The sequence below is a fragment of the Eublepharis macularius genome, chromosome 12 (genome assembly GCF_028583425.1).
Source record: "Eublepharis macularius isolate TG4126 chromosome 12, MPM_Emac_v1.0, whole genome shotgun sequence".
NCBI classification, from domain to species: Eukaryota; Metazoa; Chordata; class Lepidosauria; order Squamata; family Eublepharidae; genus Eublepharis; species Eublepharis macularius.
The window spans coordinates 55,473,062-55,498,168 of NC_072801.1; the positions used below are offsets into that span (position 1 = coordinate 55,473,062).

The 25,107-nt window shown below is 42.1% G+C and overlaps 2 protein-coding genes across 2 annotated transcripts; both read right to left on the minus strand.

The window, feature by feature from the left end:
- Positions 1-4,628: 4,628 nt before the first annotated feature.
- Positions 4,629-14,102, minus strand: LOC129339445 (vomeronasal type-2 receptor 26-like). The gene is made up of 7 exons (XM_054994026.1): positions 13,955-14,102; positions 11,602-11,743; positions 10,703-10,994; positions 9,739-10,602; positions 9,073-9,300; positions 6,006-6,132; positions 4,629-5,530 (listed from the first exon to the last, which is right to left on the minus strand). The coding sequence occupies exons 1-7, from the start codon at positions 14,100-14,102 to the stop codon at positions 4,629-4,631; spliced, it is 2,703 nt and encodes a 900-aa protein (XP_054850001.1).
- Positions 14,103-14,720: 618 nt separating this feature from the next.
- Positions 14,721-24,834, minus strand: LOC129339446 (vomeronasal type-2 receptor 116-like). The gene is made up of 4 exons (XM_054994027.1): positions 24,547-24,834; positions 22,423-22,650; positions 16,954-17,080; positions 14,721-15,622 (listed from the first exon to the last, which is right to left on the minus strand). The coding sequence occupies exons 1-4, from the start codon at positions 24,832-24,834 to the stop codon at positions 14,721-14,723; spliced, it is 1,545 nt and encodes a 514-aa protein (XP_054850002.1).
- Positions 24,835-25,107: the final 273 nt, after the last annotated feature.

A 25,107-nucleotide genomic window follows, 5' to 3' on the forward strand; every position in this document is an offset into this window, starting at 1 on the left:
CTTATGTCCTTATTTGGGGTGTTGGGACAAGTAAATGATGATAAGATGATAACATGATGATAAGAAAGACTGGAGCCTTGTTAATCCCTGTAATAAATTCTTATTAACATTGGGGGGCGGGGGGGGGGGGGTTAGCATCTCTCAAAAATGGCCATTCTGTTTATTTCTTGTTTCATTAGGGAGCTCTGAAAATCGGACTGAGAACTGGAAAGCAAAAATTTTGACTGATGCACTCTCCTTGTGATATACAGCCTTAGGCGCAATTTGCGATTGCACTGCAGCATACCTTAATTAAATCAACATGGCTAAATATAATTTTAATTATTTTTTTAAAACCATGCACAGAATTGGTGGTCGGTATTTGTACTTATTTTATTCAGCTTTTGGTTAAGCTAATGTTGCTTTTGCTCCCAAAGGAGGAGGGGGAGAGAAACCCATGATCTCATACTAACATATTCCTAACTGTTCATATTCTTTTGGCCTGCAAGAGCAATGACAGTTTTTCATGAAGGGAAATGTTATTACTTACTATGCCTACAGATGACAGAGCTGTACAAATACAGTGGGACAGAGGCTGCTATGGTGTATTTTTTTGTTGAATTCAAGAGTCATCTTGATAGACAACTAAATAATAATGAATGATGTCACAGACCAACTTATGGAGTCACTCTGGTGGTGCAAAGTAATGCACATTGGATTAGTTAAACTTTAAGTGTGAACTATGCTGTCATACTCATAATAACCCAATGGATATAGTTTTTCCCCACAGTTTAAATGAACACATTTATGTGTGAAAAAGGAATTTCAAATCCACTGTAATTAATATGCAACTATGTTTATATGAACTCTCAGTTCATACACAATATTAAGAGCACAGTCTATGGAATGTCTTACTTAGCATGTCCTGATATCAGTAAATAGTGTAAGAGAGATTCAAAGGATATTGAAACCACACTTATGAAAGCATTGTAAGGGTTTTACTTTGGTAGTACCTCTGTGGTACAACAAATGCCCTGAATCTGGCAAAAGTATGAAACTTTTTTTCCTGCATTGTCCAGCTCTGCAACTAATTCCTTGGAGTTTACCTTGTCTTCATCTGAGACATTTCCTTGTTGATATAATTAAATTGAAATGTCTGAACAGCAACAGCTGTTCCTAAGAAATCAGCTACTTCAAAAGTTTATTCAAAGTTACTTTGCACACCTGATGCAGTGACCGTAATTGAGACAATTATCTCTAATTATCTGGCCTGGCTTAGGTGGCTCTTTGGGGAAAGCCGCTTCTGAATCTTAGTAGTAACATCGAAAACAGTATTCAGGTAAACACCGGTTACAACCAAAGCCAGCTGCTAAGCAAGATGTAGCTTTGAGCGGCTGACTCAATGTAGAGCAGAAAGTTTCATCACAGTGTTCCAATTTGAAGTTTTGTTCCCATGAGGCCAATACTAGGATGGAGTTTGTGTGACTAGTATGTGACTACAAACACCTAAACTATATAGAAAAAAGAAGAGAAAGAAAAGTCTATAACCAATGCAGTCCAGGCAGATAAGGGGAATTTACACATAGATATGTCTACATGTTTTTTTCTACTTGTCCTATTGTCAAGCAGAGGCTAAAGGAGGGGAGAAATATGGCTGCTTTAAAACACATTGAATAAAGCACTTTTAATGCATTTCCAGTGCATGTAGAATTTTCTGTTTCCTGCTCAGTCTTCTCAATAGCAGCTTATAGTACTACCCTAAGCACAGAGCTTGACCAAGGTATTTTTGGTGCCCTTGCCAAACAAGGACTCTGTCACCACCACCACCATCACCATCACCCTTCAACAGAGATAGAAGTCTACTGGAAAAGAAAAGTCTACCCCACACTCAAGTTTTGCAAAACTGATCCTGAAATTTGAGAAGGAATAAATGAGGTGAAGGCAGACTTCCTTTGTGCTTTGTCTGCCCTTCCTCAACCAGCTGCAGTTTCCAGAAAGAACGTATCTTTCTGGCTCCATTTGCCCCCAGCAGACAGCACCCCTGTGGCAAATCAAGCTGCTGCAGTTTTGGGAGGATGCCAAGCAGTTATTGGGTAAGAGGGAATCTGAGGGAGCCTTATACCTACGGTTGCCAACACTATTTTGGGAAATTCCAGGAGATTTGGGAATGGAACCAGGGAAAAACAGGTGAGGGGAGAGACCTCAGGTTCTCATAAATTCCAGCCTGCAAAGCAGCCATTTACTCCAGAAGAACTGATCACTGTTGACCAGGGATCACTCGTAATTCCAGGAGATCTCCAGGTCCCACCTGGAGGTTGGCAGCTCTACACACACCATTGGCATTAAATTTCATTAGTCAGTGTTGGTTCAGTCTGTTGTGCTATCACCAGCTCTGTTGAGAGCACAGCTCAGCTGCAGCAAACATTGGAGTCTCAGTGGTGCAGGAGTAATATGGCTGTCTACAGAGGCTCCTCTCCTCTGGGCAGTCTTAGCTAGTGCATGGATGCAGCAATGTACAGTGGCAAGTGCTCCTCTCTCCCATTCTCCATCATCTTTCTTCTGGCTCTCCTGGGCACCCAGCTGCAGGTGTTGGCTTCTGAGCAGTGCAATATCCATGGTGGCTGAGGAATCCAGAGAACAGGAGAAGGAGGAGCTCTGCACAGGGCTTTTGATGCCCCTCAAACTCTGTAATAGGTGTCTTAGGTGGCCCTGTAGGTTTGCCTAGTTGTTGATTTGGGCCTGTCTAAGCAGAGTTATGCCCTTCTTAGTCCTTTGAGGCTAATGGGAGCAAAATGGCGTAAAACTGCTTATGACGGCACAGTTACTGTCCAAAATGAGTTATCATGCCTAATCCTCACTTGGGTTTGTTTCATCTCAGTTGTGTTTGGGACTGGATCTCACTGGAGAAAAATCATCTCGTTTATGATCTTCCAGTCTTCTCTAAATCAAACTCCAGTTAAATCTACAATCGTATTTCTAGTGCAATCTTATGCAGAGATATTCCAGTCTAATCCCATTGATTTCAATTGATTTAGTAGTAGTAGTAGTAGTAGTAGAGTTTATTGTCTATGGCCAAAGGCTGTTACAATCCAAACACATAAAGCAATCTGACATAAATAAGTGAATCATATATACAATTATTAACGATTAGTCATATATACAAATATCAACAATTAAAACGATCTAGCCAGGAAATGCCGATCAAATAAAAGCATTACTTTCTCTGGATACATCTCTAGCCTGAATTTTTTGGCTGCTAAAGCAAAATGTGACAGTCTATAAAAAACAAATGGAGCGGTGTCTAAGAAGAGAAAAAGCAGCTTCTCTGAATCGAAAGAAAAGTTTAGACCCATTGAAAGCTCTGCAAGGAATTTAGTCCTTGGCTCTGCATAAAGAGAACAGGATAGTAAGTAGAGATGGGCATGAACAAAAAAAAAGCCACAAACAGCCCAATCTGCTGTTCGCGAACAAGCTGTTCATGAGGTCCCATTCTAAATGAACAGGTGGTTGTTGCAAGGCTTGTTTGTTGCTGTTTGCTGTTCATCAAGCCAGAACGTCTGGAACCTGCAATCAATTCCCTTGACAACTTAGGCAGGGATTGTCTGAACTCTGTCTGAACTCCTGCTGTTGCCCTGGAAACCCCAGTGAAAGCCCAATTTAGCTTGATAGGCAGGTCTTCCTTTCACGTTTGGAGCTCCAAATTTGTTACAAGGGAGGTTCTGGTTTTGCAGACAGTGGAGAGGGAGAGACAGTTGCTGTTGGCATTTTGATAGAGAGAGTGCATTGGAGCTTGAATTTTCTTTGGAGCTTGAATTTTCTTTGTGTGTGGTGGGATACGGACCTACCCCTTCATGTTCCAGGGCTGCTGCCAGGCTCTGGGCCAAGCTATTATTTATTATTGGTACCTTTCCTGCTGCCTGCTCAGGTAAGGTTTCTGGGAGTGGTGCAGTAGGGATCTACCCATTCAAGTTCCAGGGCTGCGGCCAGGCTCTAGGGCCAAGCTATTATTTATTATTGGTACCTTTCCTGGTGCCTGCTCAGGTCAGGTTTCTGGGAGTGGTGCAGTAGGGATCTTGTCTTGGATGATGGCTGGAGGAGAGCCTGCTGGCCCCCACAAACATCCAACCACGAACATATTCATGAACAGGGCCATGTTCATGGTTGTTCGTGAGTCCCTGTTCGTGGATGGCTCTTTTCTTTTCTGATCGTGCCCATCTCTAATAATAGGTAGTGTGGTAGATCTTCTAGAATGTGGGCTCCACAAATGCCATAGTGAAAGATTTGGGGTGTTTTAGAGTAGCTTCTAGCTAACAGCACTGTTGGCATAGATTGAAATGGAATTGAGGAAAAGGCTATTCTAAGATTTTGGAAAGGATATTAACTAAACAGGAGGCTCTAACATGACCCGGCGCTGTGAAGCTCACACACATAGGTCCATGCAGTGGTCCAGGGGTGATCCCGTTGCTTGACCTGTACTGCTAGTTGGCCCTTGCCATATTTAAAGGTTGACGTTATATTAATAAAGTGGCCCTTTAGTTCCAAATCTTGCGTCTGCCTCTTCATTCCAACTGGGGCGGGGGCGGGGCAAAACTAGTGATATTTCAGGGAGATATACACAAAACTACAATTCTGAGAGACATTTAAATTGTTTAATTCTGTTTCCTTCTTAATTGCTCCCTGTTGTTCATCTCAGGCCTCAGAATAATGATGTAGCATTTAGGGAAAAATATACAGCCCAGCAAGCCAGCAGTGGAGGCTAAGATGGAGAAGATTTCCACGGCCACCATGTATTTCCCCTTAGCACTCAGATAGGTTGGAACAAAGGACAACCAAACACTACAAAAAATCAACATGCTAAAAGTGATAAATCTGGCTTCATTGAAAGTGTCTGGCAATTTCCTAGCAAAGAAAGCCACAGCCAAACTGACAGTGGCGAGGCAGCCCATGTAGCCCAGGAGAGAGTAAAACATGATAGCAGAGCCCTCATTACATTCCAGTACAATTTTCCCTTTCACTGAATGCATGTCTCTGTCTGGGAACGGAGGTGAAGTACTTAGCCAAAGAGTACAGATACTTGCTTGAATAAGGGAGCAGGAAAGGACTATCCAATTTGCCATTCTTTTCCCTACCCATTTTCTTATTACAGATCCTGGTTTGGTTGCCATAAATGCAAGAACCACAGTGATGGTTTTTGCCAACACACTGGAAAGGGCCACAGAGAACACAGTGCCAAAAGTAACTTGTCGGAGAAGGCAGGTCATTTTTACAGGCTGTCCAAGGTACAGGAAGGAGCAGAGGAAACAAAGCAAGAGGGAGATGAGGAGGATGTAGCTGAGGGTTCGGTTGTTGGCTTTGACGATGGGGGTGTCCTGATGTTTTATGAAGACTCCAAGCACCCAAGCTGTGACAAGAGTGAAAGAGATCACCAGTTTGGCCAAGATGATCCCTAAAAGTTCTTGGTAGGATAGGAAACATATATCTTTGGGAATGCACTGTTTTTGTTGATTGTCAGCATACTGATCTCTTGGACATTCGACACAGGCATCCATGTCTGAAACAAAAGAAGAATTGTTTGATTACATTATAAGATATTGGCCAACAGCTGTGTAGAAAATAAAATAGACGAATGTAAAATAGCGATTGGCAATGGGAAACTACTTCTGTTAGTTTTGTTCCTTGAAAAACTCAGTAGTGGTTTTCATAAGGCAGCTACGACTTGACAGCAATTTCAACCATCTGGAACACAGCTCAGAAAGCCAGTGTGTGTAGTGGTTAAAGTAGGAGCTGGAAAACCCAGACCTGAATCTCCACTATTCCATGGAAGTCTGGTTGGATGTGTTTGAGTCAGTCACATACTTTTCACTCATCTTCCCTCATGGGTTGCTGCAAGGATAAAATGCTGGAGGGAAGAATGATGTTGTGAACCATTTTGGCTCCTCACTTGTATGAAGAGTAAAGTATGAATATCCATGTCAATAAACTTGGTTAACACCCTGTAATGGGCCATAATAAATTTGTCCCCCTACCTTTCTGTTCAGAGATCATTCCTTCTGGGCAAGGATCACAATCATAGCAGCAAAATTTTTCTCCCTCCTTCCATTTCCTGCTGTAGCCAGGACGGCAATGGTCATTGCACATTGAACGGGGCTGTAACTATTTATCAATAGACATTAACATCAAAAAGATATTAACTGAGCGTCACATGAGGGCACATTATGCATTGTTGGAATGGAAGTATGAAAACATCATTTTGGAACCGTCATCTTTTTGCCATGCTTACAAACACCTGGAATGGCTTTTTTCTTGTACAGATCCCATGAGACCAGTCATAGACTTTTTGGTTGATCAAAAGAGGAATACTCTTGTCCTTTTTACAACTTTATTTTGAAATGTGATTGGGTTCTCATAGTACCATTTTTTCCCCAATTCAGATAAGGAAACTGGGAAACCCAATGAAGGTAACAAGGCATTGGGTTCAAGGTGTTCGTTTTAACCTATAAAGCCCTAAACAGACTGGGACCAGCATACCTGAGGGAACGCCTCTCCCCATATATACCCTGGAGGGTGTTGAGATTTGCAGGTAAACACTTACTGGTGATCCCTGGCCCCAGGGAGGCTTGACTGGCCTCAACCAGGGCCAGGGAATTTTTGGTCCCAGCCTCAACCTGGTGGAACTCTCTGTTGGAAGATACTCGGGCCTGCCAGGATCTTTTATCCTTTCAATGGGCCTGCAGGACAGAGATGTTCCACCAGGCATTTGGTTAAGGCCAACACTAAATCCACCAAATGAGTCTCCCTGCTGGTCTCCTACTTGTGGGGGGGGAGCACATAGTCAACTGCCCCTCATGTGTGAGCAGCCGCAGAATGCTTGCTAACCCACATCTTCACCCTCTTTATAGATGATGAGCAGGTGAATTACTGAAATGCTGTATGTAAGATTTGTGTTTTTATTGTTATCTCTGTATTTTGTTTTTGTTGTAACCCGCCTTGAGCCCACTTATGGGGAGGGTGGGCTATAAATTCAATAAATAATAATAATAATATTTAATAAAATGCCTGATTCTAAAAGGCCAGTACCTCACATCCTGGATACATAAACTATCTTCAGTATTGAAGGAATAGATACAGTTGTTCCAATTAAGAATATCCTTATGAGGGACAAAGATTATTCCAATAAAAGGGGTACCTCCATGACATGTAGAGGGAACCAATCTCTCTCCCTCTCTCCCTCTCTCCCTCTCTCTCTCTCTCTCTCTCTCTCTCTCTCTAGATAGATAGATAGATAGATAGATAGATAGATAGATAGATAGATAGATAGATAGATAGATAGATAGATAGATAGATAGATAGATAGATAGATAGATAGATAGATATAAAACCAGCAGAAAACAGGGACAAACTACTTGAAGGGCACCCAGTCCCATCAGATCTCATAAGACAAGCAGGGTTGCCCTGCTTAGCTAGGAGTCTCAAAATTGGCTACCATCTTCAGGATGATGTGCCAGAAATGAAGGGAATCGGATTATCTTGACACAGATTAGGCCCCTAACACCCCCCTGGCCTTTGCATTAAAATTAAATGTTTATTCACGAGAAGTCAGCAAGGGCAGGAAGCACAGACAGGGAAGGAAGAAAATATCTCTTCTGTGACAAAACAAGGGGGAGGTTATCAACTTCCCTGACCTATCAGAGCCTGTATTGTGTAGTGGTTGGAGTGACTAAGATCTTAAAGACCCAGATCCAAATCCCTACTCTGTCACAGAAGTTAGTAACCTCCAGAAAGCCAGTGGGTACCTCTAGGAACCACTTCTAAAACCTCTAGGTTTTACCATAGAGCTTCTGGTGATTTCCAGAGCTGCCTACTGTCACTTTCAGGTTTTCCCCGGAGTTGATGTCACAATGGCACAGTTTTTTTGAAAAAAACATTTCCCTGCCATTTGGAGTATCTATCCCAGCCATCTATTTGTCCATACCACTCACAACTCATCAGGAAATAAAGCCGGAAATCCCAGAATTGGCCACCAGTTTCAGCATAGTTGTAAGAGCTGCATTGTCAAATATAAAGGCAACTGGAACATCCTAGCCAACAAAATGCCCAGAAACCATCAACACCATCCTGCTTTTTTGCTTTGGAAGCCGTTATTGTCTCTCGCAGGCATGATTCATCAGAAAATAAAGCTAGGCACTTCAAACTTGGACAAAAAGTTCAGGATGGTGATAGGATATTGGAACATCCTGGTCCAGGTTATCTCCAGAAACTCTCCAATCCTATTTGGAAGATCAGGTTGCTTGTGGCTGCTCTGTTCTCCTCTTTTTCATTTTACCCACACACTAAAAACCTATGAGGTAGATAAGAGTGAGAGGGTATAACTGGCTGAAGTTCACTCAGCAAGCTTCCATGGCCAAGGTTGGATTCGAACCTGGGTGTCCTCAATCCTAACTAGGATGGTGCTGAAATCCCTTTCATATGTTCTCATTTTTAAAACTTTGCTTCCATTGCAAATGTGTGTGTAAAGTACCATCAAGTCACAGCGGACTTATGGCAACCTCCATAGAGATCTCACAACAACAAAGCCGTGAGATCTGTTAGACTGAGTGAGTATTATTGTTCCAAGGCCATTGACTTGGGTATGAATCCTGAGTTTGGCCATGGAAGCTTCCTGGGTAACCTTGGGCCAGTCACAGAGTATCTTTTCTTACCTACCTCATACGGTTGTTGTTGTGAGAATGAAACGGAAGGGAGGAAAACAATACAAGCAGCTTAGGGAGAAAGGTGGAGCATGACCTTCAATGGATTGGCCATTAAAGCAAGCAGGGTTGGAGCCTGTGAAACTAAGATACTGAGATATAATCACACAAAGAGCTGCAGAGTACTTCTGTGGTTGCAAAAAGGTTCCTGTTATCTTACAGAAGGCTGATCAAAAAAAGGCATGGAATGGAATTGTGGAGAAGACATCCATTATAGAGACTAGGAGGATGAAGGTTTACTGAGATCCACCATATCCCTTAAAGGGTGGGCAGAATTCTGAAATAGATTACATGGAACTTTTCTCAGTTCTTTCAGAGAATCAAGGCATCTGTTTCTGTGACTTACCTGCTTAAAGGTTCTGTGCCATACAATTTGATCATCATAAAGGGTAAGCTCTTTGCCTGCAGGAGCCCAAGGATCCAGCCTTCCCACTTTTACTCTAACAAAAGATCCATTTGGGAAAGTGACCCAGTTGGTAACATCAAATCCAGTTTTTAATTCTCCATTGCCATCAAAACACACAGTGTCTCCTGCACTGTTGTTGAATATGGTGGTTCTTAGAAAGTAGTGGAGCTAGTTGATAGAGAAGATGAGAGAAAAGAACAAAAATGAGTTGAATATATTTCGGTGTCCTGGCTTCACAGATGTTAATCTATTTATATTATCAGTATGTTGATTTTGTTCTAGACATTTAACATTTTCTTCTCATGGTTTCAGATATAAAAGCGAAAATGAATAATAAGGTCAAAAAACCGAGTGACCAGTTTTCCCTCTCAATCTCACCCAAATCTCCTCTTCCGTTCAGCTACTCATGTAGCTTTTGTTCATGTGAACCACATAATCCCTGGTATAGCATTTTTTGGTCATCAAAATGCCCCCACCTCCTGCTTGTATTATGATTTTGGAGGAATTCTTTTAAGCACATTAAGAAGGATGGATTCCATTAACCTCTAGATCATATGACACTCTATTTCAAAAATAGTGTTCTTTGCGGCTTAAAGGTGTAATTACCTGCCACGGTTGCACTTGCTTTTCTTTTACCAACCTTGTGTTTGGAACTTCTTTGGATCTATGGTTGGATCGAAATATGTAGATGGTATGCAGAGCATGTGCTACAGCATGGACAGCATTGTAGATACTGTAGCTGTGGCCAGTCATGCTCATTTCAAACAAAGTCACAGGAATAGAGTCCAGCTTCTCATTGCCAGAACAGGGTTTGTTGCTGTCTCCATGTACAGCTGGATTTGTCAGGGAACAAGCAAATACCTGCTCCCAGAAGTTGTGAATAAAACCATCTTTATTTGCCCAAGTAGGATTGATATCCTGAAGGAAGTTTTGGAATCCAGGTGGCTGATTGGCATGCACTGTGAAGGATATGGCACCATGGAAAACCTCGATATCCCAAGTTCTTTGAAAGGAAAATGATTCAAAAGCCCAGTGGGATGTACTAATCCAGACTTTATGTAGAGGAGGCAAAGAAATAAAGGGTGCTGCAAACAGCAACATTCTCAAAACAAACATGGATGTAGGTCGTGCATATACCACATATACGTTAGCTTTGCTCTTTGTGTGAATGTCATAAATCTCTTGTTGCTTCAAAAGCAAGTCTGCCTCCTCTTCCAGATATGTTAATTTTGGGATTCTTATTGTAAAGTCAAAACAAATACCATTCTCAGAAAGCATTGGTGTCATAGTCTGCAAAAACCGGTCTCCATCATCATCACTCATAGCTACAAGCCCAATCCACGTCCATCTGAAATGGTGCAGTAAGCGAATAAGACCCATGTATTGAAAGGCTTCATTTGGAGACATTTGATACAAATATGGGAAAAGCATTTTGTCACCCTGAACTGCTGAAAGTGATCCATAAGTGAGCTGAAAGTTACATATGTTGGTATTTTAGGAAAGATTACAACAATGTGATATTATTTTCCAAAGACGTGCAAATTTCACATTCTTGGGGCAATGTCTTTACCTGGGACATTTTGTAGATGGCCAGGATGGTGGCCATATTGGCAGAGATGTCAGTGTCCAGTCCTCCTATTATTGTTATCAGCTTGTTTTCTGTATCACACTTGAAGTTGGGTTTGAACTTCTGTTCTGCAGAAAGCAAACTCAGGGTAGCTTTATAGGTCATTCTTACAGTATAGTAACTGTTGAGGACATGAAGCCCCAAAGTGAAGTTGGGCAAGATGTTGGGATTCTCATTGATCTCTTTTACTGCAAACGCCAAGGCCAAGTTATGCTGGTAGTTTTTTGGCATTGACCTGCAATGAGAGTCATTGGCTATTTCAGTGAACAACAGAAAACGTACTTTCATGGAATCCTGTAAACAGCTTCTAGAAGTATGTTCATCAGATCCAAGTTATGTTTTTGGCCCTTTATTATTTCTTCATGAAAATTTTTCTTATTTTCAAATTCCTTTAGATACCAAAACATTACCTCCATATATGAATAAAATCTACTTTAATTTGAGTGCATCTTCAGGAAGGATCACAATTTACAGTACTGTAGATTTCAGTAATTTAATTTGGAGTTATATAAAGTCTTTTTCTTATGTATACAAGAATACCAACATGAGCATTTAATGAATAATACTTTTCATACTGAATCAAAATTTCTCTTTGGAAATCTTGTTCACAAAGACTATAGCTTAATCCCTTAGTTCCCTTGCCCTACTAAACAAAGCCTAAGTACATATATCTGGACATTTCACTCTATCTGCCTACTTCTCCACCTTTTGCTTCCTCATCAGTCTCAAAGTTAGGACTGCTACTAGGCAGGAGCCCGACTTTTTGGACTCTCCAAAGGGCCATGCAGGTTAAATATCAGCATGATACAAGGAAGTTGGGTGTAGGGGGATGAAATCCTTACATAGGTTCATCAATCAACATCTGTGCGGGTGGCACCTTGAAACTGAGAGCGTTGTGGAAGATGAAAACCTGAGAGGCAATCCCACCGATGATAAAGTTGCCTGGCTGGTAGAATTTATGAGGAATAGGAAGAGGATCATCCTCTGTTGAGCAATAAAGGGAATGCCTCTTGCATACTGTATGAGGCAGCAATATGAGAAGCAACAGCAGTTTCTGCACCATTCTAATGGAAGAACTTCCCCTTCAGATGCAGAATCTTCTTTCCAACTACAGCATTATTTGGTTAGCGTTCATTTGAAGCAACTTTCCTTGAAGAGCTGTTGGTATGGTTGTGAACAACTTAGTCTGTAAGGGACTTCTTCTTGCCCAGTTAATAATGGATCATTTTACTACCTCTTGTTCATCAGTGTGCAAAAGTACAACGGAAACTGACGGTCTCCTTTCAGAATGAACCAGTCCTTGTCAAACCTTAATGTAAGCTTATTGGAAGGAAATAACAGTCACAAAAATACCTGTGTAGCCACCGTTATGAAGAATTCTGCCTCATTGTGAAAAGAGTGTATTTATTTTATTTCTTTGGGACCTTATTAGCTTTCTTTGCCTCCTAGAAACTCAGGATTCTTTCCCCTCCTGTAATATGTGGCATAGGTTTAGTATCTGTCATATAAATATTTAAATGAATTAAATAAGCAACAATGCATCTTTTAGGATCTACCATTTCACAATGAATACCTTTAAGCAGAAAGCGATTTATGAAAAGTAAAAGTATTAGAAGAGTTGTCCAATGAATGGGTGAAAAACTATATAATTTAAATTTAAGGATAACGTAAAAATGATGATTAAAAACAACAGAGTCCTGTCTATTCTGGCATCCAATTCTTTCTAACATATCAGGTATATATAACATCTTTCAGATGCGTCTTTTTTTTTTTAACTTGTTGTGACCTATGAAAATCTAATGGGAACTAGAAACAGTTATTTTGATTGTGACAAGCCCTCCTAGTTACGGGTGTTGAGGGCAGCTTCAGACATAATTGGCAATTTAAATGAACATAATTCAGTTCAGTAGGGATGGGTATACACAGATATTTTAAAAAAAACATTTTTAGAAAGTATAATTACATTTTTAAATCATGCACAATAGTCTAATTGTACATATTTTGTCCAAAGTTTGATTTTTCAACTGTTCCCAATTGAATAGAAGAGCTAGCCAGGTGTGCTCTGGCTGCTAATGTAACTTTTGGCCTGAAGACTTCTTTTCATCATCCTCTGCTAATTTCAGCAAATCACAGTGCTGTTGAAGAGAGAAAAGTAAGGGCTGGCACCAAAGCTACCAGCATGCTCTCCATTTTAATGTTGTACTTGAGAACAATTCTGAAAGGCAGCTAAAAATGTTGTTGTCAGAAACCAACTCAGGTTGCCAAATCATGGGCACATACTTCTTCATCTGAAGAAATGAGCTGTGACTCATGAAAACTCCTACCCTACCACAAATTTTGTTAGTCTTATAGGTGCTGCTGGACTCTTGCTCTTTTTCTACTGCTACAGACAGACTAACTTGTGTACTCATATTGATCTATACTCAAGATCAATTATTCTGAATAGTTACTTCTTATTATGAATCATCCTGTTGTACTCATATCCATTGTGGCAAGTGGGCAGTGTTTTTCACCTTTTCAATGCAAGCTTATTGTGGTTACATGAGATATCAGATCCACGTCTGTTAGTTAAAAGGCAGGCTTACATGGGATTAGGTCACCTTCAGGTAATTCTGTAGAGTGCACTCAAGTGGGGCCATCTCATACCTGTAATGTTCATATACATTATAAAGAGGAGGGGTCTGGAATTCTATTTTGCCCCCTCCCCCTGTAAAGATGATCAGTGTGAGTGTCAAAGGGTATTGAAATTTGAGAGCTTGTGGGGCATTTTGGTCTGCAGCTGTGAGTACAAACTGTGGCATGAAAGAATTCCATGAAACAGAAGGAAATATGAACCTTTTTTTCTACATTGTCCAACTCTGTTTGCTTTTGATTCTGCCTTTGGCAACAAGCTGTGGCATTTACTTGTCAATATAAGCAATCTGAAGTGTTTGGGAGCAGCATCTGCATTAAAAGACATGAAGACTTAGTGTCTCCATGCCCTGCACTATTTTTTAATAATCAAATATTGGGGAAATTTCATTCTGAAGTCCATTTGAACATATGATGTCTTGTCATTGCTGTTGCTGGATCTATGGCAATAATGACTAATGGTAGGGGTTTGTCTTGCTCTGTGTCTTCAGGATATGTGACAGTGGACATTTGTAGTAAATGGCAAATAGTGCTTTGGTGTGAACACAAGTTAGCCAATTATACCTGTCTGGGGCATCACAGAGTGGGAGCAGGCCGTGTAACACTGATACGGCAGAGCGAGTGAAACAAGGAAGCCACATACAGTGCCCTTGTGTCTGTGGTCCATGTCACTAGCCCACTGAGACATTGGGTGGCACATGAGCAGGGGCATCCCCCCGCTAAGGGTGCTGCTGTCGAAATATACCACCACGTGGCTTGTGTAGTCCCATGGCCTCCACCCCCCTCACTCCATATAACCCCTCCTGCCCATGCCCATTCACCAGGACAGTGATTGACCAAGTATGGGGCACCTTCAGCTGCGAGCTGCTGCCAAAATACACCACCACGTGGCATGCATGGTCCCATGGGCCTCCATTGCCCTCACTCCATATAATGCCTCCTGCCCATTCACCAGGACAGCGATTGACCAAGCAAGGGGTAACTCCAGTCTGCAGTGTCCATGTACAGGGCGCCATCTGGGGAGGTGATCCTTGGATAGTGAGGAGGAGGAGGGGATGCATAGGGCTCAGATGGGTTCAACATGAAATGTACAAAATCCAAAATCTATTCCCAATAAACATATATTTATTTCGTTGTACTGATCTGCTGTTAATGTATCTAATGTGCATTGCAAGTATAATAAAACTTAACAGTAAAATATTAGGCACACAGCTAGGCAAAAGCTTTTCGTCAGGTAACTGAATGAAGCCCCTGAACTCTTTTTGAGACCACTAGTGACATTTCAGGGAAATATACACAAAAGCAGAATTCAGAGAGACATTCAAATTGTTTAATTCTGTTTCCTTCTTAATTGCTCCCTGTTGTTCATTTCAGGCCTCAGAATAATGATGTAGCATTTTGGGAAAAATATGCAGCCCAGCAAGCCAGCAGTGGAGGCTAAGATGGAGAAGATTTCCACGGCCACCATGTATTTCCCCTTAGCACTCAGATAGGTTGGAACAAAGGACAACCAAACACTACAAAAAATCAACATGCTAAAAGTGATAAATCTGGCTTCATTGAAAGTGTCTGGCAATTTCCTAGCAAAGAAAGCCACAGACAAACTGACAGTGGCGAGGCAGCCCATGTAGCCCAGGAGAGAGTAAAACATGATAGCAGAGCCCTCATTACATTCCAGTACAATTTTCCCTTTCACTGAATGCATGTCTGTGTCTGGGAATGGAGGGGAACTACTTAGCCAAAGTGTACAGATACTCGCTTGAATAAGGGAGCAGGAAAGGATAATCCAATTTGCCATTCCTTTCCCTACCCATTTTCTTATTACAGATCCTGGTTTGATTGCCATAAATGCAAGAACCACAGTGATGGTTTTGGCCAACACACTGGAAAGGGCCACAGAGAACACAGTGCCAAAAGTAACTTGTCGGAGAAGGCAGGTCATTTTTACAGGCTGTCCAAGGAACAGGAAGGAGCAGAGGAAACAAAGCAAGAGGGAGATGAGGAGGAGATAGCTGAGGGTTCGGTTGTTGGCTTTGACGATGGGGGTGTCCTGATGTTTTATGAAGACTCCAAGCACCCAAGCTGTGACCAGAGTGAAAGAGATCGCCAATTTGGCCAAGATGATCCCTAAAAGTTCTTGGTAGGACAGGAAACTTATACCTTTGGGAATGCATTGTTTTTGTTGATTGTCAGCATACTGATCCCCTGGACATTTAACACAGGTATCCATGTCTGAAAAAAAAGAATTGTTTATGATATTGGCAAACATCTGTGAAGAAAAAAAAACCAGGCAAATATAAAATAGAGGTTGGCAATGGCAAACAACCTCTATTATTCTTGTGCCTTGAAAAACTCAGTAGGGGTCACCATTAGTTATCTACAATTTGACAGCACTTTCTATTTTTTATTTTTTATTTTTTTTTTTTTTCATAACTACAAAACACTACACCAGACTATCACAAGGAAAGGGAAGAGGGAAGGGACAAAGGGGAGTGGAAAAAGAAAAAGGGGGGGGGAATGAACTACAAACACTAAACACTACACTTCAATGTTTCCCTTCATACTGTCATAATACAAAAATAGCTCCATAGAATAATGATGGAGTGGTTAATCATACAGAGAATAAACATTTCAAATTCTGATTAAACTTTCCTCCCCCTTCTGGGTCCCGGACGCAATTCTCTCTGTGCAACTGCTGTTGCAATGCTCTCCTCCTCCCCCCCCCCCTCCGGCTCCTCCTTTTCTTCGTTCTTGGTGCAGCAGAGTTCTGGGTTTTTATTCTCAAAATCCTTTAGTTGATCTTCTGATAATATCTTATAGGCCTGATCTTTATATCTGAACCATATTCCTTCCGGGAATAACCATTTGTACTTTATTCCATGGTCCCTCAGAAGAGCTGCAAACTTTTTATATTTAAAACGCCGTTTCCGGACTAGAAATGGAACGTCCTTCAAAATCTTGACTTTCAAACCCATAAAGTCCAAATCCGCATTGTATGAGTTATATAGGATGGTGTCCCGAATCTTTTTAGTTGAAAAGTCAATAATGATCTCACGAGGCAACTGTCGCTTTGTTGCATATTTTGAAGAAGCCCGACGGACCTCCAAAATGGCGCTTTTAACCTCTTCTTTAGTCGTCCTCGCGGGTGTCGCCAGTAGTTCCGAGACCAAATCCCACAGATCCTCATTTTCCTCCTCTTTCACGTTTTGGAGACGCAAAATTGTCTGCGTTCGTTCCACTTGTAGCCCAATTTGACAGCACTTTCGACCATCTAGAACACAGCTCAGAAAGCCTGTTGGCGTACTAGTTAAACTAGGAGCTGAAGGACCCAGACTTGAACCTCCATTATTCCATGGAAGTTTGGTTGGATGATTCTGGGCCAATCACTTTTAACTCATCTTTTCTCACAGGGATGTTGCAAGAATAAAATGCTGGGTGGAAGAATGATGTTGTGAAATAGCTTGGTTTCTCATTTCTATGAAGTGCAGAATTTGAATATCAATGTAAATTAATTTGGTTAATAATGCCCTATAACTGGCTATGATGTTCATTCATTCCCCTACCTTTATGCTCAGAGATCATTCCTTCTGGGCAAGGATCACAATCATAGCAGCAAAATTTCTCTCCTTCCTTCCGTTTCCTGCTGTAGCCAGGACGGCAATGGTCATTGCACATTGAACGGGGCTGTAACTATTTATTAATAAACATTAACATTAAAAAGGTATTACTGGAGCATCACATAATGGCACATTTTACATTATTGGAATGGAAGTATGAGAATATCATTTTGGAGCCAGCTCCCTTTTTGCCCAGCTTACAAACTCCCTGATTGGCTTTTTTTGTTAACTTTACGGATCTGATGAGACTAGTCAAAGAGTTTTTGGTTGTTCAAAAGGGGAATACTCTCCTCCTTTTTACAATTTTATTTTGAAATATGTTTGTGTCCTCATAATGCCAATTATTCCGAATCCAGATAAGGAAGCTGGGAAATCCAATAAAGGTAACAATATTTAAGAAAATGACTAATTCCGAAAGGCTAATACTTTATATCTATATATATAATTGAGTGAGCATGTTTCAGACAACTCACTTTATACCCTGGTGAACCACCAGAGGGCGCTGCCACAAAGGAAAGCCCAGGTAACTCACCATATCGCTCCAGAAAACATGTCTTGGTGGAAAGCCCAGGCAGGGAACAGAAGCAGAGCAGGTAGCAATGCCCTCCCCGTGCCTTAACCCAGCTGGTATTAGGAGCAGAGCTGGTGGCAATGCCCATCTCCAGCCTTAACACAGCCGGTAATAGGAGAAGAGCACTTAGCAATGCCCACCCCCATATTAACCCAGCTGGTATTAGGTGCGGAGCAGGTGGCAATGCCTGCCCCACCTTCAGCCAGCTGGTATTAAAAGCGGAGCAGGTGGCAATGCCCACCACCACCTTAACCCAGTTGGTATTAGGAGCAAAGCAGGTGGCAATGCCCACCCCTGCCTTAACCCAGCTGGTATTAGGAGTGGAGCAGGTGGCAATGCCCACCCCCCACCTTAACAAACTGGTATTAGGAGTGGAGGAGGTGGCAATGCCAACCTTCACCTTAACCCAGGTGGTATTAGGAGCAGAGCAGGTGACAATGCTGGCCCCCCTTCAGTCAGCTGGGATCAGGAGTGGAGTAAGTGGTAATGCCTGCCCCTGCCTTAACCCAGCTGGTATTAGGAGCGAAGAAGGTGCCAATGCCCACCCCCACATTATCACAACTGGCATTAGGAGAGAAGCAGGTGGCAATGCCCACCCCCACCTTAACCCAGCTGTTAAAAGCAGAGGAGGGGCAATGCCCACCCTCACCTTAACCCAGCTGGTGGAAAACCACACCGGAGGATACAATCCAATTGTAACAATAATTGTAATAATTTATATACTCTAAAGTGCACAGTGCTCAGTGAAATACATAATTTAAATGCATTTCATATACAATATACCAAATGTCTTCAAATATCCCATTCACTGAATACACGAAGAATTAAATATTTTGGAATAATTGTTAAGGTACTGACTGGGAAAATGCATATGTTGCTCACTGTCCAGAGCACCCTCACTATGTACAAAAGTCTCATCAAAGGGTTGTTGTTTCGCAGACAGTATTAAGCTCTTTTATCAATGAACCGCCATGAGGTAAAGTTCTGCAATTTGGTCAAGTGCAAATAAAGGACCAAATAATAGTGTCTAGTTCATGCATATAGTCAAAGGACTCATCTGTATGTTGCAGGTGGCTGAAGAGATACAAAAAGCTCGTCACTGGCATGGACTCTACAAGGGTCCTGCTGATGTCCAACTTGTTTCCCTCTGCTTCATCAGGAGTCCCCTGTCAGTCCCACTGCAGACCAACCAAGAGAAACTCAGGAGGAGCAGCCAGGAACCTCTGTGAAGGCGCTGGAAAGGATACAGATGAGACTTTTGTACATAGCGAGGGTGCTCTGGACAGTGAGCAACATATGCATTTCCCCAGTCGGGGCCTTAACAATTATTCCAAAACATTAATTCTTCGTGTATTCAATGGATGGGATATTTGAAGGCATTTGGTATATTGTGTATGAAATGTATTTAAATTATGAATTTCACTGAGAACTATGCACTTTAGAGTATATAAATCGTTACAATTATTGTTACAATTGGATTGTATCCTCCGGTGTGGTTTTTCACTGTTTTTCTGCTGTATTTACAGAGGTTGGCTTGTTAGTTGAGAAACGGTATTAAGAGTGGAGCAGGTGGCAATGCCCACCACCACATTAACCCAGGTGGTATTAGGAGCAGAGTAGGTGGCAATGCCAGCCTCCCTTCAGCCAGCTGGGATCAGGAGCGGAGTAGGGGTCAGACCTGCCCCTGCCTTAATCCAGCTGGTATTAGGAGCGAAGAAGGTGGCAATGCCCACCCCCACCTTATCACAACTGGCATTAGGAGAGAAGCAGATGGCAATGTCCACTTCCACCTTAACCCAGCTGTTAAAAGTGGAGGAGGGGCAATGCCCACGCCCTCTTTAACCCAGGTGTTATTAGGAGCAGAGCAGGTGGCAATACATACCCCCTCCTTATCATAACTGGTAATAGGTGCTGAGCAGGTTATGCCCACCCCTGCCTTAACAGAGCGGGTATTAGGAGCGAAGGAGGTGGCAATGCCCACCCACCTTCTCCCAGCTGGGATCAGGAGTGGAGCTGGTGGCTATGCCCACTCTCTGTCTTAACCCAGCTGGTATCATGAGCAGAGCAGATGGCAATGCCCACCCCCCTTCACCCAGCTGAGATCAGGAGTGGAGCAGTTGGCAATGTCCACCTCGTGCCTTCTCCTTGGTGGGATCAGGCATAGATCAGAAGGCAATTCCCTTCTTCCCTTCACCCAGCCGGGATAAGAAATGGAGCAGGTGGCAATGCCCACCCCCATCAACCTACTTGAATAAGGCACTGAACAGGCAGTAATGCCCACCTCATCTTCACCGTGTCGGTATCAGGTGCCAACAGGCAGCAATCTCTACCCCCCGTCAACCTGCCAGAATCAGGAACAGAGAAGGTGGCAATGCCTGCACCCCCTTCACCCAGTTGGGATCAGGAATGGAGCACGTAGCAAAGCTCATCGCCTGCCTTCACCTGTTGTGATCAGACAAGGAGCAGGAGGTAGTGCTCACTCCTCCCTTCACCCAGCAGGGAACAGGTGGCAATGCCCACCTCCCTTCACCCAGCTGGGATCAGGCTTGGAGCAGGCAGCAATGCCTGCCCCCCTTCACCCAGCCGTAATCAGGAGCGGAGCAGGTGGCAATGCCTGTCCCACTTTACCCGGTCTGTATCAGATGTGCAGCAGGTAGCAAAGCCCACTACCCCTTCATGTTGCTGAGATCAGTTGTAGAGCAGGTAGCAATGCCTATCCCTCTCCTTCACTGGTTGGGATCAGTGATGGAGGAGGAGTGTATGCTTGCCTGCCTGCCTACAATCCCCTTTCTAGAGCCCGTTGTATTATTTCCCCACAATGGGCTTTGTTTCTAGTCCTACATAAATGAACTACCTTCAGTTTTCAAGGATTAGATACAGATGTTCCAGTTAAGCATAATATCCTTATGAGAGACACAAGTTATACCTATAAAAATGGTACTGTTAAGTGTGTTGAGGAAACTGGCATCAAATATCACCACAAAACAGAGACAAACACCTTCAAGGCTACCCAATCTCATCAGATCTCACAAGATAAGCAGGATTGCCCTGCTTAGCTCAAAATTGGCTTCCAGCTTCAGGATAACATGCCAGAAATGTAGAGAATCAGACCATCCTGACACAGATTAGGTCCCTAGTGTCCCTCTGGCCTTTGCAGTTGTATTAAATGTTTACTCACGATAAGACAGAAAGGGCAGGCAGCACAGACAGGGAAAGAAGAAAATATCCCCTCTGACGAAATTGGGAGAGGGCATATCAACCTCCCTGACCTATCAGAGCCTTTATTGTGTAGTGGTTAGAGGGACTATGATCTTAAAGATCCACATCCAAATCCCTACTCTGCCAGAGAAGTTAGTAACCTCTGGAAGTTACAGCAAGTGCCTCTAGGAATGGCCTCTAAAACCTGAAAGAGTGTAACTGACTCAAGTTCACTGAGCAAGCTTCCATGACCATGATTGGATTTAAATGTGAGTGTCCTCAGTCCAAGCTAGGAAAGTGCCAACTTCGCTTTACTACCTTCCAGTTTTTAAAACTTTGCTTCCATTTCAAATGTGTGTGTAAAGTGCCATCAAGTCACAGCTGAGTTATGGTGAACCCATAGAGATCTCACAAAAACAATACTGTGAGGTTTGTTAGGCTGAGAGAGTATTGCTGTTCCAAAACTGTTGACCTGGGTTCGAATACCACTTTGGCTATGGAAGCTTCCTGGGCAAGCCTGAGCCACTCATAGAGTCTGCCTTCTTAAATACCTCACATGGTGGTTGCTGTGAGAATGAAATCAAAGGCAGGGAAATAATATAAGAAGCTTAGGGAGGAAGGTGCCCTGACCTGGATATTCCAGGTGAGTCTGATCTCGTTAAATCTCAGAAGCTAAGCAGGGTCTGCCTTGGTTAGTAATTGGATGGGAGACCTCCAATGAATGTCAGGCTTGCAGAGGCTGGCAATAGCAAACCACTTCTATTATATCTTGCCATGAAAACCTTGCAAGAGTTCACTATAAGTCAGCTATGACTTTAGGGCACTCTCCACCACCAGAGAGAAAGGTGGGACATTACCGTTGTTATAAATCTAATTTTCCCTGTGGCTTACCAACAAAAGATGATTGCTCTTGCTGTTCCTTCATCAAGTATTGCTGTAACTATATCAGTGGGAGACAGGACTGCCACTTCAGTACTCCAACTAATGATAAATATCTCAAGTGAAGAAAGTGATGGGGATGGAGAGAGTACCAAGTAGGGTTCAGTAGCACCTACTCTTTTTGATTTTGCTACCACAGACTAACACGGCTAACTACTCTGCATCTGTGACCAAGTAGGGTTGGAGCTCCTAAAACCAAGATACTGGGATATATTCACAAAAACAGAAGCAGAGCACTTCCATGGTTGCAAAAAGATTCCAGTTGTCATACAGATCACACACACACACACACACACACACACACACACACACACACAAATGGAACAGAATGGACTGGAATGGAATTGTGGAGAAGACAGCCATTATGGTCATTTCCACACACTTTGGATAATGCACTTTCAATACACTTTAGCAATCCTTTGGAAGTGGATTTTTTTTTCACACACGAAAACCCAATTCCAAATGGTCACTAAAGAGTATTGAAAGTGCATTATCCAACATGTGCAGAAGCAGCCTAAGTCTGCCTGTTGGTGTGGGGAGGGCGGAATATAAATCTAATAAACTAAATTAAATTATAGAGAATAGCAAGATGAAGGTTTACTGAGATCCACAACATGCCTTAAAGGGTGGGCAGAATTCTGAAATAGATAATATGGAATTTTTTTCAAATCTTGTAGAGAATCAAGGCATCTGTTTCTGTGACTTACCTGCTTAAAGGTTCTGTGCCATACAATTTGATCATCATAAAGGGTAAGCTCTTTGCCTGCAGGAGCCCAAGGATCTAGCCTTCCCACTCTTACTCTAACGAAAGACCCATTTGAGAAAGTGACCCAGTTGGTAACATCAAATCCAGTTTTTAATTCTCCATTGCCATCAAAACACACAGTGTCTCCTGCACTGTTGTTGAATATGGTGTTTCTTAGAAAGTAGTGCAGCTAGTTGATAGAGAAGATGAGAGAAAAGAACAAAAAAAGGTTGAATACATTTGCAGTATCCTGGCATCACAGATGTTTATCTGCAAAGCCAACAATCAGTATGTTTATTTTGTTTTCCTAGACATTTATCATTTTCTTCTTGTGGTTTCAGATATGAAAGCAAAAATTAATAATAAGGTCAAAAACCCGAGTGACCAGTTTCCTCACTCAATCTCACCCAAATCTCATCTTCAGTTCAATCCCCACTCATGAAGCTTTTGTTCATGTGAATCCCATAATCCCTGATGTAGCCTTTTTTGGTCATCAAAACGCTCCCACCTTGAGGTTTTCTTAGGAGAATAGCTTGTACTATTCAAATAGGGGTGTGCACTTCAGGAATCTGATTCAGGTAAAATATCCAAATCGGACCCGATCCGGAAAGCTTCGGGATTTCCAAATTGCAGCCAGCATGCTGGTACTGATTCAGAAATCCTGAAGCAAAGCTTCCTGAATGGTTTGTAATGCTTTGGGAAGCTTGGGGTTTAAATGCCCATTTTCCTGCTGCTGCGAGCATCAGGGAAAGGGGCATTTAAACCCCTGAATCAGCTGCTCATGGGGGGGTTGGGAGTGGGTGTGGGTGGGGTTGCTTGGAGAAAACCCAGCCCCCTGAATCACTTTGGAATGCTCCGAACCTTAACAGAGCATTCCGAAGTGATTAAATTTGCTGAATCCAAAGCGGCTTGCCGCTTCGGATTTTGGGTATTTCCAAATGTTTTTCCGAATATTTTCAGCGTGCATATCCCTATATTCAAACCCATGATTTTGGAAGAATTCTTTTAAGCACTTTAAGAAGGCTGGCTTCAATGGCTTGCTTGCTTCAATGTCCAACTACTATATCATATGATACTCTCCTTCAAAAACAGTGTTCTTTGTATCTTAAAGGTATAATTACCTGCCATGGGTGCACTTGCTTTTCTTTTACCAATCTTTTGTTTGGAACTTCTTTGGATCTACTTTTGGATCCAAATATGTAGATGGTGTGCAAAGCATGTGCTACAGCATGGACAGCATTGTAGATACTGTAGCTGTGGCCAGTCATGCTCATTTCAAACAATGTCACTGGAATAGAGTCTAGCTTCTCGTTGCCAGAACAGGTTTTGTTGCTGTCTCCATGTACAGCCGGATTTGTCAGAGAACAAGCAAATACCTGCTCCCAGAAATTCTGAATAAAACCATCTTTATTTGCCCAAGTAGGATTGATGTCCTGAAGGAAGTTTTGGAATCCAGGTGGCTGATTGGCATGCACTGTGAAGGATATGGCACCATGGAAAACCTCGATATCCCAAGTTCTTTGAAAGGAAAATGATTCAAAATCCCAGTGGGATGTACTAATCCAGACTTTATGTAGAGGAGGCAATGAAATAAAGGGTGCTGCACACAGCAACACTCTCAAAACAAACATGGATGTAGGTTGTGCATATACCACATATACATTGGCTTTGCTTTTTGCGAGAATGTCATAAATCTCTTGTTGCTTCAAAAGCAAGTCTGCCTCCTCTTCCAGATATGTCAGTTTTGGGAATCTTATTGTAAAGTCAAAGCAAATACCATTCTCAGAAAGCATTGGTGCCATAGTTTGCAAAAACCTGTCCCCATTGTCATCACTCATAGCTCCAAGCCCAATCCATGTCCATCCGAAATAATGAAGTAAGTGAACAACACCCATGTATTGAAAAACTTCATTTGCAGCCATTTGATACAAATATGGGAAGAGCATTTTGTCACCCTGAACTGCTGAAAGTGATCCATAAGTGAGCTGAAAGATACAATGTTGGTATTTTAGAAAAGATTACAACATAATGTGATATTATTTTCCAAAGATGTGCAATTTCTTCGTTCTTGGGGCAATGTCCTTACTTGGGACATTTTGTAGATGGCCAGGATGGTAGCCATATTGGCAGAGATGTCAGTGTCCAATCCTCCTATTATTGATATCATTTTGTTTTCTGTATCACACTTGAAGTTGGGTTTGAACTTCTGTTCTGCAGAAAGTAAACTCAGGGTAGCTTTATAGGTCATCCTTGCAGTATAGTAACTGTTGAGGACATGAAGCCCCAAAGTGAAGTTGGGCAAGATGTTGAGATTCTCATTGATCTCTTTTACTGCAAACGCCAAGGCCAAGTTATGCTGGTAGTTTTTTGGCATTGACCTGCAATGAGAGTCATTGGCTATTTCAGTGAACAACAGAAAATGTACTTTCATGGAACCCTGTTAACAGCTTCTAGAAGTATGTTCATCAGATCCAAGTTATGTTTTTGGCCCTTTATTATCTCTTCATGGAAACTGATTTTATTTGTGGATACCAAAACATTACCTCAATATATAAACAATATCTACTTTGATTTGCATGCATCTTTAGGAAGGATCATTTATAATAGTGTAGATTTCAGTAATTCATTTAGGATTCACATTCTAAGA